Here is a 27,097-nt window from a genome sequence, read left to right as displayed (position 1 = left end):
TGCAGCTTCTCTCCAGACTGTGAGCCCTTTGTCAGCCTTCACGCCTCAGAGCCTCAGGCCAGGCCGCCCTGTGGCCTCACCAGCCGGCAGTGGCCCACACGCTCGCCTCTCCCAATCCGGACCCTGCTCCCAGATCTTGCAGGCTCTGTGTGTGCCCGTCTGCCGCCTGGCTAGTTGGTATGCAGGTGTGCAGGCACCCACAGGCCGGGGAACGGTGCCTTAACATCATTCCTGTTCTCCACCCATTCTGTGCTCAGCTAGTGTGTGTTGAATGAATAAGTGATAGGGTTTTTAATTAATACGTTCTTTTTTTTCTTCCTTGGGGACCAGTTTGGGAATCAGCTGGCAAAACAATTCCATCAATTACCTTGACTTCTTGAGGGCCGTGGAGGACGGCAAACCATCCGGAGCTGAGCCGAAAGAGAGCGAGGCGGGCGTGCCGGTCAATTTTGCGAAACTGAGTCCGGAGGAGGTTCTGAAGAACGTCCAGAAAGTGGTGGCTGCCTCCGGTCCGGCTCTGGCCACGGTACGGCAGACAGAGCTCTCACTGCGGAAACCGACGCTCTGGGACTCGTGGCGATCATGAGCAAGGGCTTCGAGCCCTTCCCTCCTCCGGCACCCCGCCCGCCTCTCCACGCCCCCAGGGTGTCGGGCCTCCGCGGAGTGGCTCAGATCATATTGCTCAGTGAGCAGGTGTCTGTCCATACTTGCTCGATACAGAGCTCCCATGCCCTGGCCGGTGGCTCAGTGGGTTGGAGCATCGTCCCGTAACCAAAAGGTCACAGATTCGATCCCTGGTCCAGGCACATACCTAGGTTGCAGGTTTGATCCCCAGTCAGGGCACGTACGGGAGGCAACTGATGGATGTTTCTCTCTCTCTGTCTGTCTCTCACTCTCTCTCTCTCTCTCTCTCTCAAAAATCAATGAACGTATCCTCACAGCACTGGGCCTGTGGAGGGGGTGGTGCAGGCGGCTTGCAGAGGTCGGCCAGGGTGGGGCTGTGGCTCAGACTCAGAGTGAAGACTGCCAGGAGCCAGAGAGGGTTTAGGAGGGCCACCGAGTACCCTGACACTGTAGGCTGGCATCTGTGTGGCACCTAGAGCATGCCAAGACCTGGGGACTGGGTCAGGGTTCTTGGAAAGCAGAGCTTGGGCCTTGTTCCCGGGTGGTCACGGTCCCCTGAACTGGCCCACAGTCTCCCCTGCAGCAGCAACAGCAGAAGGAGAAAATGCTGGCTGCGGAGGGCAGGCTGCGGTCTGAGCCGGGCATGCAAAGCTGCGTGTGATGCTGGCCACGTCTCACATGCAGACTCGCCGACCCCCTCAGAACCCAGGCCGGCCCGCTCCATGCCCAGCTGTGCAGAGTGAGCCTGCGGCGGGTGGGGAGAGGGACAGAGGTGGGCCGCCAGCCAGCTTGCAAGCAGTCTGGAATGACTGCACCTTGGCCTTGATCTTGGACAGCCAGCATTTGTGCATGGAGGAGTTCTCTATGAGGATTTTACACTCGGCCTTTATTTTACTGATTACCTGAAGCTCAGTGGGAGCATGATGCTGGCCACCTAGAAAACCCACCGCAACCTTTCAGCGCCAGAGCTCGCACCAGGGCCGCCCTGCCCGGGGTCTGCACACGTGTGCACGGGAACCAGGATGTTTCTCAAACCGAGGCCCATGGAACCTTTGGCAGGAACCCTGGCTGTCACTTCTGGGAAACACTCCCCAGGCCATGAGGTTTTAAGCTGGAGGGTGGGAGTCCCTGGCCTAGAGAGTGGCAGGTGGGGCAGCAGGAGAGGAAGGAATGACGGCGTCTAAGGACAGCCGTCTGCATACCGGACATGTACACGCATTTCCTCACATCGCTGCAGGCGTGTGTCAGCTGCATCTTGTTTCTGAAATGACATAGCAACCCCTTATAGCTGTGTCGAGCGTCATGGATTCCCAAGCCCTTCTCCTTATCTGATCTTCCTCGCATCCCGTGGTCGGGCAGCTGGGCCGACGGGAACCACGCAGACCAGGGACGTGCAGGCCCCAGGCCGCCTCAGGTCCTCTGAGGCTCATCCCTCCACAGCTGCCGAGGCCCACCACGTCCCGGGACGGGCACGTCCGGGTGCCATGGTCAACTCAGAAGAGCATGAGGTGTGAAGCCTCTGTTTCTATGGAAGCAGCTAAGCTCAGAGAGGTTCAGGGCTCCTGGGGGGCAGCAGAGTGAAGGCTCAAAGTCTGCTTCCTGGCCCGCGGCCCGAGGGTTCCCCCCACGCACAGCGCCTCGTCCTCCCTCAGGCTGGGTGCAGACCTGGAGCTGGAGCACTGAGGTTAACAGCGCACACGGCACAGCCCTGGGGATGGGGTTGCCTAGGTGGCTCTAGGGGAGGATTAACAGCGCAGGAATTTGGTTTGGGGTCTGCACGCACATTGAAGTCTGACTTGAAAAAAACACACAAAAGATCTTAACCTACCACTTGATCCAGACTTCCTAGTGCAGGAGAAGTGATTTTGTTTCGACAGATGGAAAAAAAAGTGCTTTCTTTTTATAGCACATGTTTACACTTTTCCAGGGTGCCTGCTGGGCCACTGGGCTGGCACTGTCTCCCAGCCCCCCCAGCGTGGGCCCCGGGCAGCGGGGTCCTCCCTGAGGTGAGGGCACGGGCTCGGGCTGACTGAGGGGAAAGGACAGCAGCTCCTGGCACCGGCCTCGGGCTGGGGGTGACGGAGGGACCCCTGGTGCTGGTGACATGAGACTCCTTCCTGAGACGCGCCCGCCCAGCGCAGTGGGGTTGCTCTGAGCCTCCTGTTCCTGGTGGTTTACTCTCCGAGCAGCCGGAGGGAATGAGGGAGAGACCTTGGGCCAGTTATGGGGGCCAGGTTCCCTTCGCCTCTTCCAATTCGTGTCCGAGAGGAGTGAAGACGGCGCGCCCCCAGCGAGGCTGGCACGGCGCACGCATCTGCCTGTCTGTCCCTCAGGCCCCAGCACCTGCTGAGTGAGGCAGCGTTCAGACGGGCACGCACGTGGCTTCATTCGCGTTGCGCAGGAGCAGCACTAAGGAAAACACCTCTGGAATATTCGCTGGACGTAGCACCTGCCCGTCTTTTTCTCTCGCAGGCGTTTTCTGCCGTGGACAAAGAGGACACGGGGTTCCTGAAGGCTTCGGACTTTGGACAAGTGCTGAAGGATTTCTGTTACAAGCTGACAGATAACCAGTTCCATTACTTCCTGAGGAAACTGCGGCTTCACCTGACGCCCTGCATCAGCTGGAAGTACTTCCTGCAGAGCTTCGGCGGCTTCCTGGAAGAGGTGAGTGCCCGCGGCTCCTGGACCAGGGGCTGGAACGCACTTTTGCAGAACGAGTAAGTCCGGTAAGTCGGCAAGCACCTCGTGCGATGCGCTCGTTCTGAAGGAAGCGTTGGTGTAGAGTCTATCGGAGAAGGTACATGTGTATCTTTTGCTTCATTGGAAAGTTACTATCTTATTGGGAGCTTGCTTTTGTCTGGTTGTTTAGAGTGCTCGGGATTCTTAGGTCCCTGAAGATGATCTCATGTCCAGAGAAGTGAGGCCCCGAGTGGCAGTGAAGGAACTGGGACCCACTCAGGAGGCATTTGTTGAGGACCCACTATGTGCCAGGCCCTCCCTAGACCATGTATCGGGCAATCCTGGGGCAGAGGGAAATATGGAAATAGTAGGCGTAAACAGGTATATATCAGCGGGCCCCAAGGGAAGTCAGGGAGGACTTCATGGAGGAGGGCGGTGGCTGACCACGGGGCTCATATTTCTTCCTGAGGACTGCTGCTTTGGCTGCACAAGATGTGTATTCTTAGGTGGTTTCTTGATTTGTAAACATAAATGGGCCAATCATTAGAACGAATTCCAGTCTAGTTTTAACCAGCACAGATCTCTGTAGTCACCATTCTGTGCTCAGTGAGCCTGGACACGCATGAAACATCCAAAAATAATGCAACAGGCTCAGCCAGGGTTACACTCAACTGCCCCGGAGCTGGGTGCGCAGGTCATTTCCAACGGTGCACTTCATACCAGACACCTAAGTTCATAAATCCTCGCTCACTTGTCAGGATAAATTCTTGAAAATGAGCTTCCCGGGGCAAATAGCGCGAAGGTGTTTAAGGTTTGAGGTTCATGATAGTAATAACAGCAGCCAGCCCTGTCAGCGCCTTCAGATGCCACTGTGAGCACTGCTGGGAGCAGCCCGCCTCGTAGCCGGGGCGCTGGACACAGAGGTGGGGGAGCAGGGGGCAGGGGGGTGGGGGAGCCCAAGGAGTCTGGCCCTGGCTCCAGGCCCCGAACGCTGTGCCCGCTCCTCTGGGGCTTGTGATTTTTTTCATCTTTTTGACAAACATTTTTATTTGTATCAAAGTAATATATGCCCGCGTGGAAATAAAATTGAGTTGTTGCAGATTTAAAGGCCGAGAGCACTTGTTCAGCTACCCGCCTCCATCCGCTCCCAGAGCTCTCGCTGGAATTGGTGGTGTTTCTCCAGCTGTGGACCTGCTTGTCTCCGGGCATTTGCCTCCCTCCCGCGCCTGAAAGCATGGCTCTGGGCGTTGCTCCCCGCTCGCTGAGATGAGAGAGGACTGGCTTCCCTATCCCAGCTCCGGGCCCTCCTCCAGGGCTCCCTGCGGAGGTCTCCTCTGTAGCTGCCTGTCATTCACACTGATGTCATTGACGTTTCCCGTGTCATTGGTTTTTCCCTCCAATGTGGATCTGTTTGATGTATACCTTCCCACTGTGTGGATTCACTCCTCCATCCCCCAGTGCTCCTGCGGGCCCACTGTGTGCCAGGCTCGCGCCGCGTGCTGAGTCAGCAGGAAGCACGCTAATGCGCCCCTGCCCACCAGGAGCTCGTATTCCGCCAAGGGAGGAAGCGAAGCAATGAGACCCCAGTGTGTGCCTCGGAGAAGATGTAGCGGGGCAGGAGGAAGACGTGTGAGAGGCGACAGGAGCCGAGACCCAGGGGAGGGAGGGACCCAGTGGTTTCGAGGCTCAGAGCTGGCGCAGGAGGTGCCCGACTGGCGTGAGAAGAGGCGTGGTGTGGCAGCCAAGAGCGGGTGACGCGGGCAGGAGGTGCGGTCAGGGAGGGGGCGGGCGGCCATGTCACTGTGTTCCCAGCAAAGACTGCCCGGGCCTTGCCTCTGAGGCGCACACACACAGGGAGCGGCCTGACCGACTTAAATTTTAGGAAGTCGCTGTGGGAGGTGGATGGAGAGGAGACTGTGGGTCAAGGCCAAGGCAGGAGGCGGCCTCACCCCTGCGGTGGGGAAGCTGCTGGCGGTTAATTCCAGACACATCTGCAAAGTGGAGGGACAGGCCTTGCTGCTGGCACATCTGTGCTGAGGGCGGGCGGGCGGGGGGAGGGGCGAGGGAGGGAGGGAGAGAGAGAGAGTGTCAGGAGAGGCCCCAGGCATTTGGGGTCTGAATCCGAGGAGGCAAGAGGAGAGGAAGGTGCAGGACCCAGTCCCTGGACTGTGGGCTCCCCGCTCTGCTCCAGTGGGGACAGTGCACCCGTGGGTGCGAGCCCAGGCCTCTACGGGCTCTGTGGGCAGCGCGGGCTTCTTGGGCAGCATGTGCCAAGGTGGGGAGGCGAGCTCCCGCCTCAGTGCGGCGCCTCCCTGGCCTCGGGTCCCCACGGGCGTTTCTGATGCCTCTGGAATGAGGGGACCGTTTCGAAAGCTTCAAATGTTGCCAGCCTGCGTCCCTGATGTGGGTTCTCGCCGTTCTCCTTGCTCCGGGAGCTCTTCACTGCACTTTCCTGCCGGAGGCGTCAGGGCCACTGCAGGCGGAGCCGGTGGGCTGCATGGGGCTGGGACCAGGGAGGCAGGTGGGGTGGGGGCGGGCACGGCCTCCGCCTGCCTTCAGGGCTATGCACAGTCGGGATCAGCCCCGGGAGTGGACTTGGCCTTGGGGTGGGGAGAGCTTGCTGAGAACCAGTGTGCATTTATCAGGGGGACAAGCTGAGCGAGGGGCTGGGCTGGAAGACGGCGTGAAGGTGCGGCGTGAGGCCTGGGCGTGGGCGGCCACGGCAGGTCAGATATGAGGGTCCTGTTGTCTGTCACCTGCTGCTGGGCTGGGGTGGGCGGGGCAGGCCGCTGTGGTCCCGTGTCCCTTTCTCTGAGCAAAAGCAGAACGGCTGCGCCTCGTGGGCAGGGCCCCGGGCTGGCCTCCTGGGGTGGGCGGGGCAGCAGAACGGCTGCGCCTCGTGGGCAGCGCCCCGGGCTGGCCTCCTGGGGTGGCCGGAGGGCAAGGATGCCGGGTCATCGTGCTGCCTTCTAAGGTCCAGTCCTGGCTGCTGTCCTCAGAGAGGGAAACGGTCACAAACGACAGGAAGCGCGGACCATCGCCCTCCAGCTCATCGAGTGTGATGCTGCTCCTCCCCCGGGCGCGGCAGCTGCTGAAAGGAGATTGCCCAGACGTGAGTCAGGCGGTGGTGCCTCTCCGGAAGGCGCCCGGTGTTCCCGGCCGGTGGGGGCGGCTCAGAGCCGCGCTTCCCAGGCCTCGGGGAGAAGGCCCCGAGTGTGGATGCAGATGCAACACCGCCCAGGGTCCCTCCTCCTCCTGGGCACCGCGAGGTCTGCTCAGCAGCTTCAGATGCCCTTATGTGGGATGTCCCACGTGACGGCCACGTGATGCCCGAGCTCCCTTCGGAACAGGCGCCCGCTGTTGTCCGCCCCGGGTGCCCGGCGTATCTGGTGTGTGGCTCTGCTGTGGCTTCTCCTCCTGCTCCGCGGCTTTGGGACGCACCACCGAGGCCCAGCAGCCATTCTCACAGCGGGGGTCCCGGGCCCCCCAGGGCGGACCTACCCCACGGGCTCCGTCAGCAGGGCCACGTCCTTCTCAGCGCCGCTCTCGGGTTGGAAATCTAGGCTGCGAGCTGCAGACGGAGGTGGGAGCGAGGACTGTGCCTCCCGCCACAGGGAGCCATCACGCCCCCCTCATAAAAGAAGGGGGTGTGACATTCAAACGGAAAGGCCACCTGGTTAACGAGTAAAAAGGAAGAAAAAGGGCCACGTGCTGGAGGACACACACGTCCCTCCGCCATCGGATTCTCACCAATTGGTGCAGTGTATGCACCTGTCCCCAAGGGCCTCTCCTCACTCCTGGGCGAGCGGGGTCCTGGGGCCGCGGCAAGTGCAGAGGGCTGCCCCGTTTTTAGACAGCCCTTCCCGCTTAGCATTTCTTTCAAGCCTTCAAGTGCCATCGCAGTGTCTCCCACGAGGGTAGCAGCGATGCTCAGAGCGGATACAGGACGTGTGAGCAGCATGGCGGAGACCCACACAAAACCTTTAACAGAACGTCCCCTCGTTCGGCACCGAGCAGTTGCTCAGTGGCTTCCCCGCCGCCGAGAGCCCAGGAGGCTCTTCCTACTGTGCGTGTCACGTGCGGCTTCGAAGCACCTGTCGGATGTTAAATACCTGGAAGGTGGTGTTTCCAGGAGAGAATTTAAGGTTGTAGCTTCCGGCTGAAGAGGCTGCAAAGCACAGCAACGAGTTTGTGATCTTCTGTGAGCACCACACTGAGGAGTCGCCAGCAGCGCGCCCTCGATTTGCCTTCCTGTTGGTGTGAAAGTCACGTATGTTTCATGGATGTGATGAAGGATGAGGGGTTCTCTTCAGGAAGTGCCGTGAGATTCCTGGAGAGTCAGGAAGGTGGTCAAGCCATGTCGTCACTGCTACTTACTCTTGCTCCTGATGGCGCAGTCCCCCCCCGTAGACTTCCGGGGATTTTCAGATGTTTCCCCTAAATTCCACCTGCTTTCCACTTGCAAGGACACGTGTCCTGCCTGTCATCCTGGAGACCATTGGAGAGGGGACAGGTAGCAGGACCATGCAGCTGGGCTCAGGGCTGCTGGGCCGCCATGCGTAAGCGAAGGCGATGGCCTTCAACCACGGCCTCTCTGTGTCCCGTGGCAGCCCGAGGGCCAGGCCCACCTGACGCTCCCAGGACTCTCCTTCCTGGCCTTTGAGTTCACGAGCTGCTGCCCTGCGGGTGCAGAACGCAGGGACCTTGGCACAGACGGGTGCCCGCGTCCTCTCAGCGTCGGCGTCCACGAGGGTCCCAGCGCCACCCTGATGTTTGCACTAATACAGACGGGCAACTTGAAGCCACCCCTGGTGAGAAAGCAACAGAATGAGCAGGAGGTGGCACAACCCGCTAAAGCCACCTGACTACTACTTACCAGGAAGTGAAAGCGAATCTGGGTCGGTTCCAGCTCCTCCGCCCCTGCACCCTGGGCCCACCTGCCCTGGAGCCACCTGCCCTGGAGCCACCTATGGAGAACAGTGGAGGTCCCCCCTCCAGGCTCCGTGGTGTGGACATTCGCGGCGGGTGCCTGCTGCTCTGAGCTGCCAGACGGGACTCTGCCGGGAGCAACACGGATCAGCCCCCGGGGCTCGGCCCGCTTTCCGCTCCTCCCGCAGAAACGTGACGGGGGGGCCCCCCCGGGTGGGCTGCCGCTGGCCCAGCCGAGGACGGTCCCCTCCCCTTCTCCACCGAGACCCCCTTTCAAGCAGCTGCTCCGGCAGCGGACGCGGTGACCAGGGTCCAGGGAGGTTCGGGAGAAAGCGCATCCACACTGCTCTCAGCGGAGGAGAATCCGTAGACCATCTGAGTCGGTGAGTTGTCTCACAGCTAAACGTCATGGGCCCGGCCGGGCGGGCTGTCCTGCCCTCCGTGTCCCACGCGGCAGGCGCTCGCCAGGCGCAGGAGCTGCTTCGAGGCGCCCTCGCCCTCCGACCCGCCCGAGACCTCCCTCGGCATCCGGTTGGCAGCCTCTGGAGTCCTTCCCTGAGGGACGCTGTCTGCATGTCCTACCTCCGGGGGCTGTGGCCCCACAGGCCAGGCGGCCCCTCGTTCGGCCCCTCTAGAGCCAATGGTCTAACTTCCAGCCCCACTTCGTTGCAGTTTTTAGATCAATGAAGCACCAGAGATGAGCTGCTCCCCTGAAGCTGTGAGGTCAGACCATATCGGGAGGCCAGGCGTCCACCCGAGGACCGTCGTCCCAAATGGGGCACAGAGGATCCAGACGCAGCGGGGAGCCCGGGAAGGTCACACACCGCGTGACCCGGGCGGCGAACCGTGCTGTTCGGCTGCAGTTGCCCCATTTGCCTGGAAGAATCTTCACTGTCAGCAAATTGCAGGAGAGCAGGGGCCGGACGGGGGTCGGGCAGGGGAGGACCGGTCAGCACCCACGGTCCCCTGGTGGCAGTGACTGCGCCACAGGAACGGCGGCGACCACTGGTGCACAAACGAGAAAGTTCCACCTCTTGGTGCTCCCGAGGCCGAATCTGAAGGGTCACGCTGAGCGATTAGGAGGAAGGAGCACGTGGCCCACCTGGTGCTGCGCCCGGCCAGGTGCTGCCAGCCCCGTCCCGCAGTCAGACCGGCATCCGCTGGCTGACATGCTCAGCCCACGTGCTGCGGGCCCGGCACGCCCCGAGAGCTTGGACAAATGACTCAGCTGATCGTCCAGCAGTCTGAGGCGCGGGTGCTGCCGTTACCCATGTTCTGCGGATGAGGGAACCGGAGTCCAGCGAGGCCGAGCGTCCGTTCTGGCCCCACAGGCAGTGCTGCAGCCTCCTCCTCTGGCTGTGTGCCCTGGGAGGTCAGATTCCTCCAGCCCCAGGCTCGACCCTCAGCCCAGGGGACTGGCACTGGACGGACTGACCGTGGGAAGAGCTTGGGTGGCACCGAACAGCAACCACCAGGCGCTGGCATCCGTGGCTGCTGCTTCTCCGTCCCACTCAGGGAGGGCGCCCTGCTGAGCAGTGGTGTGATGTATGGTGCGGGGTTGACTTGCTGGAAGACGAACAGCTTCATAAATGGCTTCAGCCATGAGGCTACTGAGTCATTAAAGGGTCACTTCCCTGCATTTATGGCCATTTTGTGCCCGAAGGACTTGTGAGTTGGGTGTCTGCAGAGGGTCCAGCTGGATCCCTGTGAATGTCCGGCCGAGCCGTGCGGTGGGAGTGAGCGCGTAGCCAGGGGAGGAGGCGGAGGGGCCTCGCTCTGCAGGGTCCTGGCAGAGACGCATCCGGCTTTCGGATGCGTTTGCCCTGAGTCTGGATGTGACTGGCGGGGGGAGGGGCACCCTGAGCGTCGGGAGCTGGGCATGCAGACACCAGTGGGGAAAGCGCACACTGGGCCATGGCTGGAGCAGGGCTGGGGAGAGGAGGCCGGGGTGGGTGGAGCAGATGGGAGAGGGCCTAGGAGGAGGCGCATGGGCAGAGCCCCAAGGGTCCGTTCCCCCCCCCCCGCCCCCCGCACGCTGCCTGATGGGCCTCCGTGTGTCCACTCCTCCAGGGCAGGGCACCCCCGCCCCCGGGCCTGGGCAGCACCAGCACAGAGCAGGCTCTGGGTCAGCATTCCTGCTCCCGCATTCCTGGTTGTGGGAGGCTCTGGCATTCTGGGCGTGTAGGCGGCGGGAATGGGATAGAAGGGAAGGCGTGGCTTGAGGTCAGACTGTCCTGAGCTCCGTTATCAGCATCCAGGGGAGTTGCTTGGGGACCTGGGGCCAGGCCTGACCTCAAAGAGCCGGACCCACTTAAACTTTGTTGAGAAAACAGAGAACCACAGGCCCCTGGAAGGGTGATGGGAAGATGAGAGAGACACAGTGTCCCAGCCGGGCGCCAGGGGAAGGAGGAGCAGGCAGGACGCCGCCGGCCCTGGGTCTAGGGCCTGCCCTGGAGCTCAGTGGGCCTGGACCCGGTGGCCTGAGGGTGACTTAACTGTCGCCTTTTGAAGGGAGTTCGGGGGTCGTGGGATTCGCCATCGCAGCCTGGGAAGAGTCCTTACACGGAAGGTCCGGCAGCGCTGATGCCGCCAGGAACCCGGGGGGCTCCAGCCTCTGCAAACACCACACGCGCTGGACTCCTGCCGCCCACGCAGCCATCACCCCCCTGGGCGGGGGCTGCGGGGTCGGTCTCCACCCGGACAAGGTCCGTTAGCCGTCCCCTCCCCCATGGGACTCCCGCTTCCTTTTCATCTGGACTTTGATGCTTTATCTGGTTTTGACAGGCGGTGTTGTTGCTGTTGTTATTTTTAGCATTCATTAATTCACTGTAAATAAGAGGAAGACACAGTACAATTAATTCTTTCGCTAATCAAAATATTTGATCAAATGAAGCAATTTTTCAATTCTTAGGAGTAATTGCACTGTTCTTACCGGGAGGCGGAGGGTCCTCTCCGAGCACCTCCAATAGAGCCTCTGCCCCAGGGGAGCTCACTGCCTCCCTCCGTGAACCCCAGTTCCATCAGCTCCCTGTGCCCCATCACAGGTACAGGAATGCACCGACCCTACAAACCACGGTCTGACTACGGCTCCCAGGCAAGTGGCCACCACCGTGGACAGCACAGGGGGAAGGTGACCTGTTTCCTTCATGCCGCCGTCAGGGAAAGCTGCCCCGATCCCGTCCGCTTTCCTTCCTCCTCCCTGTTACCTGCCAGTCACACCTCCTGACCTTCCCTTGGCCAAGCAGGGCAGAGGGGGGACCCCAGAGTCACAGGGCAGAGGGGGGACCCCAGAGTTACAGGACAGAGGGACCCAGAGTCACAGGTCAGAGGAACCCAGAGTCACAGGGCGAAACACCAGGGAGAACAGCAGAAAGGGGGCCTGAAGGCTGCGCACACAGGGGACAAATGGATGTGCGTGTTTCCCTGGCTGGTCCGTCCAGCCCCCCGCCCTGTCCTGTGCTCCGTCCCTGTCTGGGGAGAGGTGGCTCAGGAGACGATGGATTGTATCAGTCGGCAAGGACGTGCGTGGGCATAGCTGTTGACCGGAGAGTGGGCTCTGTTCTGGGGCCAGTCCCATGGCACAGAGTGACTGACACTCGGCTGGAGTCTGGCCCTTGCCGAGTCCCGCTCCGTGCGCTGGGCAGAGCGTGGAGGACGGTGCCCCTCCCTCCAGCCGTGCCCCCGGCCAGGCGGGCTCTGGGCTGGTGTGCGGCGCTGAATGATGGCAGGTCTGGCCTGAGCTGCCAGGGGAAGGACGTGGGCTGGGATCCCAGCACCTGCTGCAGGGCACTCCCCACTTGGCAGCCGCAGCCTGTGCCCTGGGAGAAGCCCTAGTTGAGTCCAAGGCAGGGCCAGAGGCATCTGGCTGTGGGCAGAGAAGCCCTGGAGCTGGGCGGAAGGGGTGGGCAGGCCCCCACCGGCTGCCTCCCTCTGACCCCCAATGTTGGGGCAGCCCCTGGCTAACTCACAAAATGACAGGATTCAGAACTACAAGTTCACACCGTAAAGCTATGACTTTCAAAAAATGTTACTTACTTTAGAGCAGTGGTCGCCAACCAGTGGTCTGTGGACTAGTGGTGGTCCGTAAGGTCCGCAAGGTTGGTGACCAGTTTGGAGAGAGGACGGGAGAGGGAGAGAGAGAAACATGGATCAGCTGCCTCCTGCACACGCCCTCCAGGGCATCAAGCCCACAACCCAGGCAGGTGCCCTGACCTCTTGGTGCACGGGACGACCCCAGTCAACTGAGCCACCGGCCTGGTGACTTGCGTTTTACTATAGGAGATGAGCGGTGCTTTAAAATCGAGGCGCACTCCATGAAGGGAGGCATGATTGGTCGGCTCTCGGGGCCTAGGCTCCATCTGTGGGGACATTGTTTCTGTGTGTCTTTTCCGATTGGGAGATGCATTTCTTCTGGTTCTAGGAAAAGCGCAGTTTTCCCCATTCAGACTGATGGTCACCTGACAGGTGCGGGACACAAACACACCAGACCAGGAGCCGTCTGCGCTTCCTGCCTCCAGAGCGAGGCTGGCTGCAGCGGGCACCCTGGAGTCCGAATGTGGGCGCCTCCCAGGCCCCCAGCCTTGTCCTCAGGCGGCTCTGCTGGGGGAGTGGGCCTCAGTGGGAGAAGTTGGGGCACATCCTCGGGGCCTTGAGACCTTCGGGTCAGCGACCCGTCCCTTGTGCACCTGGGCAGGGTTGCTGGAGATTTTGTTTTATCTTTTTCTTTTTTAAATATATTTTATTGATTTTTTTTTTTTTATAGAGAAGAAGGGAGAGGGATAGAGAGAGTTAGAAACATTGATGAGAGAGAAACATCGATCAGCTGCCTCCTGCACACCCCCTACTGGGGATATGCCTGCAACCAAGGTACATGCCCTTGACTGGAATCAAACCTGGGACCCCCCAGTCTGCAGGCCAACGCTCTATCCACTGAGCCAAACCGGCTAGGGCTTGTTTTTTCTTTGTGCCTGTGGTTTCTAAGTCTTTACAGCGAACACACAATGATTACTTTGCAAACAGTGAAGGGATGTCTGCACTGGTGGCAAACGCACCTTCCGAAAGCTGTATCCAGCCACGCGCGCCCCCCTCTGGCCCTTCCCACCCCGTGAGGCCCGGCCTCCTGCTGCACTCAGGCAGGTGACAGAGGGCCGCCCCTCTGCAGGCAGCGCCGGCAGCACCCCCTCTGCTCGTTCCCTGATTCCAGCCCTCCCCCTCCCCTCCCTGCGCGTCCATCAGCTTGCGGAGGGGGGACAGTGACACCTGTGGCCACAGGTGGTCAGTGGATTTGCACCTGCACTTCCTCTACCTCCCGGATTTCGGTTCCTCCTCAGGGAGGCCCTTGCGTCAGGTGTGTCCACGGCCCAGGGCCCCCGCGCCTCAGAGCACACACCTGGTCATCCTCTGCTCAACCCACCTGCGCTGACGCTACCGGAGGGTCACTGCGTGCCCCGCTCCCGCAGGTCTCCTGGGAGCCCCTGAATGGCCGGCCACTGGGTGTGTCAGGAGCTCATCCTCTGTGACCACATCACCTGCTCCTGTGTCACACCCTCAGGTCTGGGACTCTGGGACCCAGGAGGGACCTGAGCTCTGCACAGGTGGATGGCAGGGGCCAGAGTCACATCCGGGACCTTCTCAGGCTCATCTAGCGGAGCTCTGAGACCAGCCCCTCATGAGCGTCCCTCACAACCAGACGGCCCCCACCCCCAGCCTCGGGACCCCTGCCCCGCAGAGCAGCCAGGCTCCTGGCTCCCAGGTATCCACCTTCCACTCCCACGCCCGCCGCGCCATCGCGGAGCGTGCCCATGCGCAGGTGTGCGTGCTTTAGAAAGACCGTCCTCGGGAAGTGACTGAGCGGAAGCAGGAGAGTGTGGAGTAATCGGTGCCAGGCGTGGCCGGCCCGGCCCGGAGGCGAGGGGGGTCCACACCACAAGCGGGCCGTGGGGTCTGCGCGGGGTTTGGATGTGGTGACAGAAAGGAATGTCACGGGGACTCTGGGCCTAAGCGGCTGGAGGGACACTCCTCTGGCCGAGGCGGAGCCCTCAGCAGGCCTGTGTTTGGAAGTTAATGGCCCAGGAAGGAAGAAAGAACCTCCCTCATGGAACTGGGTGCTCTGCCTTGCCCAGGGTTACCCTGGGGCCCACCGCCCTGTTCTCTGTGACGTGTGATGCTGTAACAAATGGGCCTGTGACGTAACAGCTCAGCCGCAGTGCAGAGCTGTTTCCCTAATAGTCAGAGTGGGTCTCCTCGGGTTGTTGCGTATTTACAGACCTCCCTATCCATCTTGATCACATCATGTTTGTGGGGGGCTGTTTCTCTCTTTTCCATGTCCCGCATGGAAAAGGAAACAGACCATTTGCTGAGTGGAGGAGCTGGGAATTAAGAAATTAAAGAAAGACCAAGATGCAGAAATAGATTTTAAGCTGGTGCCAGGTGGGCACCATCCTCTCTGATGGAGAGGCGGCAAAAGCGGCCTGAGCCACACAGCAGGTTTATTTTAAAGGCCTAGATTTACATATCTAGTTCCGCCCCTGCCTGATTAACACGTCCAGCCTTATTGGGGAAGCATGTTCCCAGGGTGTGGCTCTGCCTACGCTGAGTTCAGCTGACAATAATAAGAAAATGCCTAGGTGCCTCCCAGGGCGCCCTCTACACATGTCCATGGCATTTTAATATCTGGTAGGTCCAAAACTTCCTTACTAGCCTTTTCCAAAGTGTCATGGCAGTGCTCATGTACTTACTTTTCTACTAGAGGCTCCGGTGCACAAAAATTCGTGCACACGGCGGGGAGGAGGAGGGGTCCCTCAGCCCAGCCTGCTCCCTCACACAGTCGGGAGCCCTCAGGGGATGTCCTACTGATGGCTTAGGCCCGCTCCCCATGGGAAGCGGGCCTAAGCCGCAGTCTGGCCTCCCTCTGCAGGAGGCAACCGGCTGATCAGGGAAAGACTCTGACCTGATCACCCTGCTGCTGCGGCTGCCCCCTGCCCTCCTTGGCCCTCGCAGCCGCCACGGCTTTGTCCATATTTAACAGCAGTTCTCAACCTGTGGGTCACGAACAATGAAAATACATCCTGCATATCAGATATCTACATTACGATTCATAACAGTAGCAAAATTACAGTTACGCAGTAGCAACGAAAATAATTTTATGAGGAACTGTATTAAAGGGTCACGGCATTAGGAAGGTTGAGAACCACTGGTCCAGAAGGACATCGGGAAGGACTTTTGGCTATCCAGTCAAATTAGCATATTATGCTTTTATTATTATAGATAGCAACTTAATATCAGTATGTCTAATAATTCCTCCAAATGTCCATTGGTATTTTTATTAGAATCTTACTACATTTACTTACAATCTTATCTTTGGAAATGATAAATTTTTCACATCCAGGTACACAGTATGTCTCTCCATTCATTCCAATCTTTCTGTAATAACCTCCCATACAATGTGTACATTTCTTGATCGAGATTTGCACTCAGCAGCCTTGTCCTCTGTGTGACTGTGGAGTTAGTTCACAGTACAGTTTCTAACTGGTTATAATTACTACTAGAGGCCCAGTGCACAAAATTAGTGCACTGGTAGGGTCCCTAGTGGCTGCCGGGGCCCCGCCCCCTAGTCAAACTCCCGGACAACCTCCCAGTCAAGGGGACAATTTGCAAACTAAGCTTTATTATATGGGATTAAAACCCAGTGTTGTTTTGTCATGTGTTTAGCTTGGATCCAGCCACTTTCCTGATGGTTCTGAGGTTTTCTAGTTGTAGACTCCTACCCACAAACAAGGATAAATCTTATTTTTTCAATGTTTATTTCTGCTGAAGCTTCATGTCACCATCTTGCCTATCCCAGAAGCTGGAGGCCCTGAGCGTGTGACTAGCAGGGCCGACAGGTGCCTCTCTCGTCTCTGACTCGGATGGAAATGCTTAGCGTTTCACCCACATCGTGTGCTTGCAGATGGCTCACTGAGGGCCAAGTAGCCACGAGGGACTCGCACCTCGTTTCTCCATGGTTTGTCCTTTCCAGTCCACTCTGCACCATTTCTTTCCTTTTTTTTTTTTTTAATATATTTTATTGATTTTTTACAGAGAGGAAGGGAGAGAGATAGAGAGTTAGAAACATCGATGAGAGAGAAACATCGATCAGCTGCCTCCTGCACACCTCCTACTGGGGATGTGCCCGCAACTCAGGTACATGCCCTCGACCGGAATCGAACCCGGGACCTTTCCACTGAGCCAAACCGGTTCCCGCCACTCTGCACCATTTCTATCAGGGATGGCGGCCGGGACTTGATGCCTTTTGCCCTCTGTTGACATGAGCTTTGCTAATGGAAGGAATGGAAGGATTTGCTAATTCTCACAGATCCTTATGCTTGGAATAAACCCTGCTTAAACGGGGTGTGCCGGTCTTAAATGTGGTGCTAAACATTCCTAGTGGCTTTCTTTAAAAAAATGTTCATGTCTTTGCATTAATGTCCATAAGTTCGGTTGGTTTATATTTTTTCCTTAAAGTATTTGCTTTATCCTATTTTTCTGTTAGGCGTTAGGGTGGGGTAATCTATAGCCAACTGGGCTGCTGTGTCTCCCTTTCCATATTCTGGAATACTCTGACTAATGTGAAAATTATCTAGTTTTTGTTGTTGTTAATTCTCACCCAAGGATATTTTTTTCCATTGATTTTTAGAGAGAGTGGAAGGGGGAAGGAGAGACAGAGAGAGAGAGAAACAGCAATGTGAGAGAGACACCTCAATTGGTTGCCTCCCGCACACGCCCCTGCCCCACCCACTCCAGGCCTCTCTCCTCGCAGGAGGCTCAGGGCCAGCTGCCCCCATGTCTTCGCCCCCTGAGCCCCGTCTCCCACGCCTGACTTCCTCGTGGAGCCCAGTCTCCCCGGTGCCCCCAGGACAGACAGAGATCCTCTCGTCTCCAGCCTCCGCTGATGGTCACCAGTCCCTCCCCTTTGCCTGCTGGTCCTCTTGTCCCATCTGCCCACTTCAGGCTCAGCAGGTGCTGAGTGTGAGCTGCTGCCCTCCCGGGCCTCCCACCTCACCTCCCAGGAGCCCTCTGTGGCCCCTGTTCCCGGGCCCTTTTCCCGGGAGCCCAGGCTGTCCTGGCCCCCAGCACCGTGGACAGCGTCACAAGGCTGGAGAGGGCCGCTCTCCCACCTCCCCGCACCCCGCGCCCCCTCGAAGGGTTCCCATGTGAGGGGCCCTTAGCCAGGAGCGGGGCTGCAGCAGGGACAGCCCTCAGCACTGCTCTCTGATTCCTATTGTGGTGAAGAAGGGAGTCCGAGATGAAAGCAGGCGGCAGGCCCGGCCCTGGTGAGCCCCTTACCAGGCAGAGCAGGCGCTCACTGCCCTCCTCAGAGGGACAGAGACCAGCAAATGGACGCACGTGAACGCTGGGCCCGCCAGGCCGGCCCTGTCGCCCTGCCTGCGGGGGGACTCAGTTCTCCTTTACAAAGCTAAGTAGGAGCCCGTGTTCGGGGCCTGCGTAGACCCGTGTCAGGGCCGCCTTGTCTCCAGGCCATCTTCCGCAGCTGGGACTCCCGGGGCCTGTGGGTGACGGGCCCAGAGCCCAGGGACCATCTGTATTTACTAATCGGATCCATTTCCATTCTCTTTTCCCAGAATGCCTCTGAGTGGGCCGAGAAGATGCCCAAGGGCCCGCCCCCCAGGTCTCCCAAGGAAGTGGCCAACCGCGAGATCCTGGCCCGGCTGCACAGAGCCGTGGAGGCCCGCTACCAGGCCATCGCCCAGGAGTTCCAGAACTTCGACACCGCGAAGGCCGGCACCGTCTCCCGGGAGGAGTTCCGGGCCATCTGCACGCGCCACGTCCAAGTGCTGACGGACGAGCAGGTAGTGGGCATTGGGTTGGCGGCCTGAGCAAGGCTGCCTCCCGGCACCGCGTGGAGTGCTAGCCGAACTCTCCTTGTGAAATGCCTGAACGGTGGGGGTTTCGGTCTTGTTTGTTCTGGGGAGGGATTGTGGCTGTGGCTGTTTTGTTTTCACCTCACTGAAGACTCGCAGAGCCCTCTGTGTCTGCAGCAGGCATGGATGGCACCATTTCTATCGGAGCAAAAAGGGTCACTTTTATTTTTTATTCTTTTACATATATTTACTGATGCAGAGAGGAAGGGAGAGGGAGAGAGGGATAGAAACATCAGTGATGAGAGAGAATAATTGATTGGCTGCCTCCTGCACATCCCACACCGGGGATCGAGCCTGCAACCCAGACATGTGCCCCTGACCGGGAATCGAACCCCGGACCCTTGAGTCTGCAGGTCGACGCTCTATCCACTGAGCAAAACTGGCTAGGGCTCACTTTTATTTTTAAAGTCAAATTGCATTTAGCTCCAGCCGCTGCTGTGCTGCTCCTCGCTCCTGGAGCAGCCCTGGGCATGGGAGAGCAGAGGAGGCCAGTCCTGCCCCGACCGACCGAGCTGCCCTCCTGGAGCCTGCAGGCGGCTCGTCCGTCCAGCTCCCGCCTCACCCTCCTTGGTCTTGGCTCTGCGGCTGGGCTCCCGGATGCTCTGGGGCGGCTCCCACGCCCACTGCGGGCATGCCACCCCGGCTGTCCCACTGTCCACAAGCGACAGGGTGCCACTCCCACCCAACAACGAGAAAAGGCCAGATACCTGCACAATCAGAACTTCTCGAGCCCGTCGGAGAGCTGAGGGTGCGGGGGTGCTTGCTCCTCACTGTACCCCAAATGCAAAGCAGAACCTGCACAGCCGGGGCCCAGCAGGTCCCGGGAGTGAACAGTGTCTGGTGTAGGTGCACCCCCTACCCCCGAAAGCCAGGGACCGAACAGCTGACAGCACAGCACCAGTGACCCCCTCGCAGAAGAGGGTTTCCCTGCACCCCAAAATGCTGCCCTGGTAGGCCCGCTCCAGTCCTCAAAGACACCATTGCCCAGTTCCCGAGGGTAACTCGGGTGCAGAAGGAAACCCCACATACTATGGAGGCCGCTCCCCCACCCCTCCTGGTCCTGCTCAGGCTCAGCCCGGAGCCTCCTGCAGGCCCGTGGAAATGTCCCCCTCCCCTGGAAGCTGGGTCCTCCCCTCATTGGAGGAGTGTCCACGGGGAGGGGCGGTCAGCAAGCCGCCCTCACCCCTTAGGCCTGGACCTCACTACCCAGAAGGATGAAGTCGTCAGAGACACTCATCAGATGAGCATCAGACTTACCTTTGCTGAGCCGTCAGCTTTTTCAGGCGTTCTGATGCCTTTGGCGAAATAACATGAAACCTATTCCCAATGATTCCGTCCCCTCGAGCAGGAACTGCTGTCGCTCTAAGCGAGCGAAGCCTTTCAGATGAATACATGCACATTTCTTATTCTACGGGCCACCTAATGAAGGCTCTCCTAATAAAGGCTTCTCATTGAACTGGGTACGGTTTTACTCTAATTATAGATGGGATGAATGGCGCTCTGCATATGTGCCGTTCAGAACAGGGAACTGGATGTTAATTTTCCTCTAAGAGCTTCACCGTCCCCAGCGCATCGGCCCCTCCCCCCAGTCAAGCACGTATGTGTAAAGGCTGCTTCCTACAGACATGCAGCCCGTCTCCGCCACGGCCTGCGTCCCCGCCGTCAGGCCCGCACAACGGGGTGAGCTGGGTGGCGACCGGTGGAGACTGTGCTGTTTGGGAAGGTGGTCGTTTCTCCAGGCCCCCCTCCCCCCACCAGTAGCTTTTCCTCAGGAACCTGCATCTGCTGCACCGCTCAGCTCCTGGCTCTGCAGCGGGTCCAGGAGGTGTGGCCTCCGGGGAGACGGGGTGGAGGGGACGGGTGAGCCCTGCATTCCATTCTTGCAACTTCCTGCAAACCTATGATTAGTTTGAAAGAAAAAGTTAAAGAAATAAATCAGGAATATTGTCCTCAACTAAACCATCTTCCCCTCTCGGGGCCAAGAACATTCTCCCTTCACCCCTCACCCCTCACAGCGTCATTCCCAGAATTCCAAATAGACCTGGAATAGACGCGGTCCCTTTCACTGGCTTCTGGAAAACCCCAGGGGAGCCCAGGAGCAACTTGGGTTTCTGGCCAACGCCAGGTGCGTGGGAAGGACGGGGACAGGCCCTCCTTTGCTGATCGGAGCTGCTGCTCCCCCACATGTGCCGGAGGCGGGGCTCCACGGGGCCTTAGGGTTATAAAAACACAGTTGCAAGCAAGTTACATCCTTCCTGGCGCCCTGAAGGCCCGGGCCCATTTGCAGTGGCTCCTTCGGGGGGCACTGGGTCATTGGCTGCGTCCGTACCGCTGCATGTGGCTCTGTCACAGCCCGTGATACCAGACAGCGCCCGGGCAAGGCACGAGCCTCTCCCGGTGTCCCAGACGCCTGCCTTGCCACCTGTGTGAGGCAGCATTACCTCAGGGGTAAACTGTGGAGGCCAGCACAGGCCGAGGGCTGTCACGGGGAGCTGCCTGCAGAGCTCGGGTGCCTGCTGGGGAGGAGGGAGCCAGGTGCCTGCAGGGGGAGGAGGAGGGGGAGGAGGAGGAGGAGGGGGTCAGATGCCTGGAGGAGGAGGAGGAGGAGGGAGGAGTCAGATGCCTGGAGGGGGAGGAGGAGGAGGAGGAGGAAGGAGTCAGGTGCCTGGAGGGGGAGGAGGAGGAAGAGGAGGGAGCCAGGTGACTGGAGGAGGAGGAGGAGGGAGTCAGGTGCCTGGAGGGGGAGGAGGAAGGAGTCAGGTGCCTGGAGGGGGAGGAGGAGGAAGAGGAGGGAGCCAGGTGACTGAAGGAGGAGGAGGAGGGAGTCAGGTGCCTGGAGGGGGAGGAGGAAGGAGGCGGAGGAAAGAAGGAAGAGGAGGAGGGAGTCTGGCTGGGCAGGCAGGACCACAGGCCAGGGGTTGGCTCCGCTCATGACTGATCACACGGTCTCAGGCCTTAAACTGCTCACGGAGGCCCAATCAATTTAAAAATGTCCCTCAGAGTCATGAACATCCCCTTGTCCTCGCTTGTTCAGGCTTCTGGAGGCTTCCACCGAGCGAGTGGAGGCTGAATCGGTTTTCTTTCTAAATTTTTTATTGAGCTGGAGCCCCACCCACATGAGGGCTGCCTCCCCGGGCGGGGTTCCCAGTGGTCTGGTTGACCCTGGGCCTGCCCTCTGCTTCCTCACAGTTCGACAGGCTCTGGAAGGAGATGCCGGTCACCGCCAAGGGGCGGCTGCGGTACCTGGACTTCCTGAGCAGGTTCAGCTCCGAGAAGACAGCCACCCCGCCCAGCAGCGGCAACTCAGCCAAGGACCACAGAAGGTGCGACGTCCCCGCCACCTCAGAAGGAGGCAGAGCTGTGGGGTCACCGCCCACCGGAGACTCCCCGAAAGCAGGGACCAAACCTCGGAGCCAGCAGTGTGTGAGTTCTCACCCCTGGGATCCACGTCGCCTTGCCCAGGCCCGCAGGCTCCCTGGTGGGTCCCCTGTGTTCCCACGGGTGTGGGTGGCTGGGGAGGGGCACAGGGGAGCCTGGGGTGGGGTCATAGGGCAGGAGCCAGCCTGGGAGAGGAAGGGGGGAGGGAAGGGGTGAGTAAGGAGGATTGGAGGCAGGAAGAGGTGTGGGGAGACAGGGGACTAAGGGCAGCCAGGCTGAGTGGTGCCCTGTGCCCCAGGGAAGCCTGCCTCCCCCGCTCCACAGTGCACATGCCTCACGCACTCAGGGCCCCTCAGACAGGTACCTGGAGACCCGATTTCAAACCCCAGCTGTCTGACTACAGCCCTGGCCAGCCTGGTGGGGGAGGGGCGGCCCCAGGCCCCGCCTCCTCAGCAGAAAGAGTGACAGCGTGTTGGGGAGGGTGGCTAAGAGGTCAGCCAGCATGGTGCCTCCGCCTCCTGAGCTCCCTGAGGACAACACAAAGTTGTCCTCGGCGCACATGCACCCACGGGAGCTGGTCCTCTGCGGAGCTGAGAAGAGCAGTGCCTGCCCTGCGGGGCCCACGGGCGCAGGGGGTGACGGGGGTGGTGGGCAGCAAACAGTGAACGCGAGAAGTTAAAGATGGCGCATAGAGAAGGAGGGGTCAGGAGCCCCCGAAGATGTCCCCGACCCAGTGCCCGGCCTGGGACAGGTCGCCGCACATGGCAGGGGTCACGGTCGCAGGTGGAATTAGCTGCTGACCCGCTGACTAGGACGGGCCTTTCCAAGCCCCTGGGTGCATGGCCATCAGGGGCCTGCAGGTGGGGACCAGGGAGGTGAAGGGTCCCGTGGAGAGGTGCGGTTTGAGAAAGATGAGCCGACATCGTGGGCTCTATAGGGGACAGGCCAGAACTGGGGTCTCCCTCTGGCCCCAGGAAGGCACAGCCCTGCCCACACCACGACTGCTGGGAGAGGGTAAGTGGGTTGTTTCAAGCCGCCAAGTCCGTAGGCCTGTGAGAGCTGCCACAGGAAACGCATGGCCTTGGGCGTCCAAGCGCAGGGCTGACTCAGCGGCGGGGCTGCACGTGTGCATGAGGCTTGGGCTGCGGGTGCGGAGGGCGGGCAAGGCGGGCGGGCGCTGCTGGCTCAGAGCCTCGTGGCTCCGGGCTGGGCCCGTATCAGACACTCGGTGCGTTTCTGAGGCGGAGAAAACAGGACATCCGACCCTCTCTGTGTGGGCTGCGAGGAGGCAGGGGAGCCCGGGAGGGGACGGGAGGACGGGAGGACGGGCCTGTCATCGCCCGAGATGGGGCGGCACAGGCGGCAGAGGGTTTGGCAGAAAGACCAGGAATTCAACCGAGTTGGGCACATAGTAGACAACCATGCGTCGGCCGGGTGTCCAGGTAGCGCTCAGGGGGCGTCTGGGCCAGATTCAGTTCTGTTTTTAAGTGGAAAATACTCTCTAGCTGGTTAGGCTCAGTGGGTAGAGCGTCAGCCTGCAGACCAAAGGGTCCCGGCTTCGGTTCCGGTCAAGGGCGTGTACCTTGGTTGCAGGCTCCTCCCCAGCCCAGGCCCTGGTCGGGGCTCGTGCAGGAGGCAACCAATCAATGTGTTTCTCTCACATTGATTTTTCTCTCTGTCTTTCCCTCTCTCTTCCACTTTCCCTAAAAGTCAATGGAAAAAGATCCTTAGGTGAGGATTAACAAAAAAATGAAAAACACAACACAAGAACAGCCTCCTCCGTGGTCCACAGAATTTCAGGGCACCCCATGTTCCAGGGCGAGTACAGGGTGGGCGTCCCTGCAAATGACAAGTGAGTCCCTTTCTTTCATAAGACGCTTCACCTGGTGAAACATGTCATTGTCACTTCACACGCACACGCACCAGTGACATTGAATTCGCATCTCTCTGTATTTGAATCGTGGCTACATCCTTATTTCCAAAAGTCCTGCAGTCTCTGTGATTTGGCACAAACACAGCCCACCAGCGGAAACAGGTTAAGCGGCAAAACTACCACCTGTGTTTGCTCCTCATTTTATTCCTGAGATGACGCTGCCTGTGAGATTGCGAACCTCGCCCCCGGGGCCATGCTGTAGGTTGTTGTTCCTCCCGCTCTGACCCTTCAGTGAGACAGTTCTCTCTCCGCCCACAGACGGCCAGCAGCTCGGGCTCCGTGCTGGGCACCCCACAGCTGCAGAACTGCGAGCCCATCGAGAGCCGGCTCCGGAGGCGGGTGCAGGGCTGCTGGCGCGAGCTCCTGCGGGAGTGCAAGGAGCGGGACGCGCACAGGCAGGGCGACATCCCCGCGGCCGACTTCCTGGGTGCGTCCGCCCTCCCGGGTAACAGGGTCACCTCCAGGCACAAGGCCCTTCCCCGGGGGAGGCATCTGGGTGGCGAGGGCAGGCTGAGACCTTGATAGACGCAAGTGTGGAGGGACAGGGACGCCCAGCCCACCTGGACTCCCGCTGAGCGTCACCCCTGCGTTAGAGCACAGACCTGGCTGTGGTCCCGCGGCGGGCGGCAGGGGGGTGCCCGTTAATGACTGACAGCGACTGACAGCGAGGGGCGGGACAGGCGGAGACAGGGAAGCTGGGCGCAGGCCCCACACAGCTCCCAGTGACTCACTGCGCAGCACTTGGACACTCCCACCAGCTGTTGCATATGGTTTGTGCAGCATTTTAATTCCAGGGAAATCAATCTGACCCCTCACCCCTCTGCCTGAAGCCCTCAGCTCTGTCTTCTTGGCTGATGTCCTGGCCCCTTCTCAGGAAAGCGTTTTTCTTGGGAAACCCAGTATTCATAGAATTTACTTTTGTGATAGCCATGGCCTCAAAACGCACAAACGAAACAACGTGTAAACTCCTTACGTGAACAGTTCCTACCCCAACACACATAAATACAAGGATATGAAATCAGTAATAATCCAGTGTTGTTCCGTTGATTTCGTGGCCACAACTGCTGCTTTGCCTGCCTGAGTTCCTCGTGTTCTTAGTTCTTTTCATTTTGAGCCGCATGGGCCTAAATTTGTGTTGTCATTAGCAGCATCGATGGCTGTTTTGCCTTTTTAACCAGGAACTCATTTCAGCCGCCGATCCTTACTCAGACAGGCTTGCCTGCCTTAGCATTCCATTCAAATTCAACACCGTAAAAATGTATCTGAAGTCATTCTACATTCTCTGCCCTGCTGGTGGCCTCTGCAAGTTGGAGCACCAGCAGCACTTGCTAACAGTTCCTCTAGGCTCCATAGCCCCGCCCACAACCCCCAGCTTGTCCCGTGGCTCCGTGACCTCGGTGCAGGGCGCAGGGACCCCTGCCGCGCATGCATGCTGGTCTCCTGGCTGCGCTCGGTTGATGCATCTGTTTCCATAACGTCCACTTGTGTTGGTGTTGCTCCTCAGCCTCAGTAACCAGCTAGCATTGCCCTCCTCCATACTTAGTTACTATGTGATGTCGCAGGGAGTCTCACTGATCCACCTCAAACTAAAACCTGGTGCTCTGGAGTCTCCACGCTCAGTCACCACTGCAAACGCAGCTGGAGCTTTGTCGCTGGTCAGAGCTGCGCCTGAGAGCGAGCGCGTGGGGAGCTGGGAGCCTGGCACCGACACGTGCCGGCCTCGGGGCGGCTGGAAGGACCCACTGACGTGGCGTCCACATGGTCCTAGTCAGAGCCCAGACTTCAGCCCTGACCTGCATGGCACGCCCGAGATCGCCCCTGACATGAGAACTCATCGCCTGCGATCCGCACAGCCGCCGCACCCCTGGGAGTGCACCTCCGAAGCCGGTTGGACTGAGCTCCAGGCCCACACTCGGCACGCGGAGCTGCCTGTCCCCTCACACAGGCTCGGCCTGACTCTGAACCTTCATTCTGACAGTTCCCTCCCCGGACCCCCCCCCCGCTCTGCTCTCCCTGCCCGCTCCTTGGTCGTAGCTCCCACGGCACGCTGTCCACACTGCTGTGCTCCTGGCGACGGTGACTGCAAAACCAGATGGTGGGGCCAGCAGGCTGCGGGGTCCCCTCCCTCCATCCACACTTAGCTTGCCCTGTGCACGTCTGTTTCCACTCTGTCCAGCCACCGCCCATGAGCCTGTGAAACGGGTCTCAAGCAGAGATGGCACCTCAGCAAGTGATGAACAAATGAATGAGCGAACGAACGAACGAATGAATGAATGAATGAACAAAAGAATGAATGAATGAACAAATGAATGAATGAACGAGCGAATGGATGAATGGATGAATGGATGGATGAATGCAGTGCCACCGACTGAACTGCACTCTCACCCTTAGCTCTCGCGGAGAAATTCAAGCTGGACCTCAGCAAGGAGGAGAGCCAGCAGCTGACGGTGAAGTACGACCTCAAGGACAACGGGCGGTTTGCCTACTGCAACTTCCTCCAGAGCTGCGTCCTGCGGCTGAGGGCCAGGGAGACCTCGCTGATGCAGAGGATGAAGATCCAGAACGCAGACAAGATGGTACGAGGCGGCCAGGAGCGCGTGCGGGTCCGGGGGTGAAGGGTCCCGTGTTCCCCAGCTCATCACGAGTTTGCATCCCCTCGCTTCCTGTAAAGGTGGGCGCAGCGATGCAGAGGCTGCGGGAGGACCCCCTATCACAGTGGTTCTCAACCTTCTGGCCCTTTAAATACAGTTCCTCATGTTGTGACCCAACCATAACATTATTTTCGTTGCTACTTCATAACTGTAATGTTGCTACTGTTATGAATCATAATGTAAATATCTGATGTGCAGGATGGTCTTAGGCGACCCCTGTGAAAGGGTCGTTCGACCGCCAAAGGGGTCGCAACCCACAGGTTGAGAACCGCTGCCCTATTGGGTGTCGCCAGCCTCACTGCCACCTGGATAATATAAACATGTGCACATGTGTGATATATGTATGTACACATATGACGTGTGTCCATGCACTTGTCAAGCGATCCTTTGCTACCCCACACCCTCCATTCCTTAAGGCCTGTCCAGCTCCGGGCAGTTGTCAGGTGAGCGGATAGCCACTGGGTCAGGCCAGTGGGCCCGCAGCCAGTGCCGGGGACGCGGGAGCTGGGCGGGGAGGCGGAACCTCTGGGTGAAGGTGAGTGCCCATCGGGCGTTGGGAGCACCCAGACAGCTCCAAGTGTCCTCCCTTGGAAATGCTGCAAAGACTTCCTTCCGGAGACCCAGGCTGGGGGCCAGTCCGTAGCCTGAGTCCCAGGTTCTCCCACTCACACGGTGGCAGACACCTGGTTGTCATGGCTCTTCCCAGAGCGCCCGGACCATGCGTGTGGCAAACAGGGACAGCGCCCGCTGCCTGGAGAGTGATGGCCGGTTCCCTGAAAAGGCCAGGCTGGGTGGAGGTGCAGGGGGCAGGCAGAGGGAAGCCTTTACCACGGGAACATAGTGCATATCGGCGCATCCGCCATCCGAGACGGCCTCTCGCGGGGGGCGGGGGAGTCCCCATCTTTCCTGCATAAACCACACCCACCGTTTTCTTCTGTTCTGTGAAGGGGAAGAGGACCTAGGTGCTGAAATAGCAGGGGACA

At 59.4% G+C, this 27,097-nt stretch overlaps 1 protein-coding gene across 3 annotated transcripts in view; it reads left to right on the top strand.

Annotated features, from left to right (window-relative positions):
- The window catches only part of EFCAB6 (EF-hand calcium binding domain 6), a 153,289-nt gene that overhangs the window by 122,678 nt on the left and 3,514 nt on the right, over window positions 1-27,097 (top strand). For all 3 annotated transcript variants that reach the window (XM_070411264.1, XM_070411263.1, XM_070411265.1), the window contains 6 exons: window positions 331-526; window positions 3,097-3,288; window positions 17,853-18,080; window positions 21,342-21,575; window positions 23,722-23,890; window positions 25,855-26,039. In XM_070411264.1, the coding sequence (XP_070267365.1) occupies window positions 331-526; window positions 3,097-3,288; window positions 17,853-18,080; window positions 21,342-21,575; window positions 23,722-23,890; window positions 25,855-26,039 (1,204 nt within the window). The remainder of the gene's footprint in view (window positions 1-330; window positions 527-3,096; window positions 3,289-17,852; window positions 18,081-21,341; window positions 21,576-23,721; window positions 23,891-25,854; window positions 26,040-27,097) is intronic.

Source organism: Myotis yumanensis, unplaced genomic scaffold (genome assembly GCF_028538775.1).
Source record: "Myotis yumanensis isolate MYYU_CA2020_CCGP unplaced genomic scaffold, mMyoYum1.0.hap1 SCAF_3, whole genome shotgun sequence".
Lineage (NCBI taxonomy): Eukaryota > Metazoa > Chordata > Mammalia > Chiroptera > Vespertilionidae > Myotis > Myotis yumanensis.
Note: the sequence above shows the minus strand (reverse complement) of the source record. Positions and strands in the feature narration are given on the sequence as shown.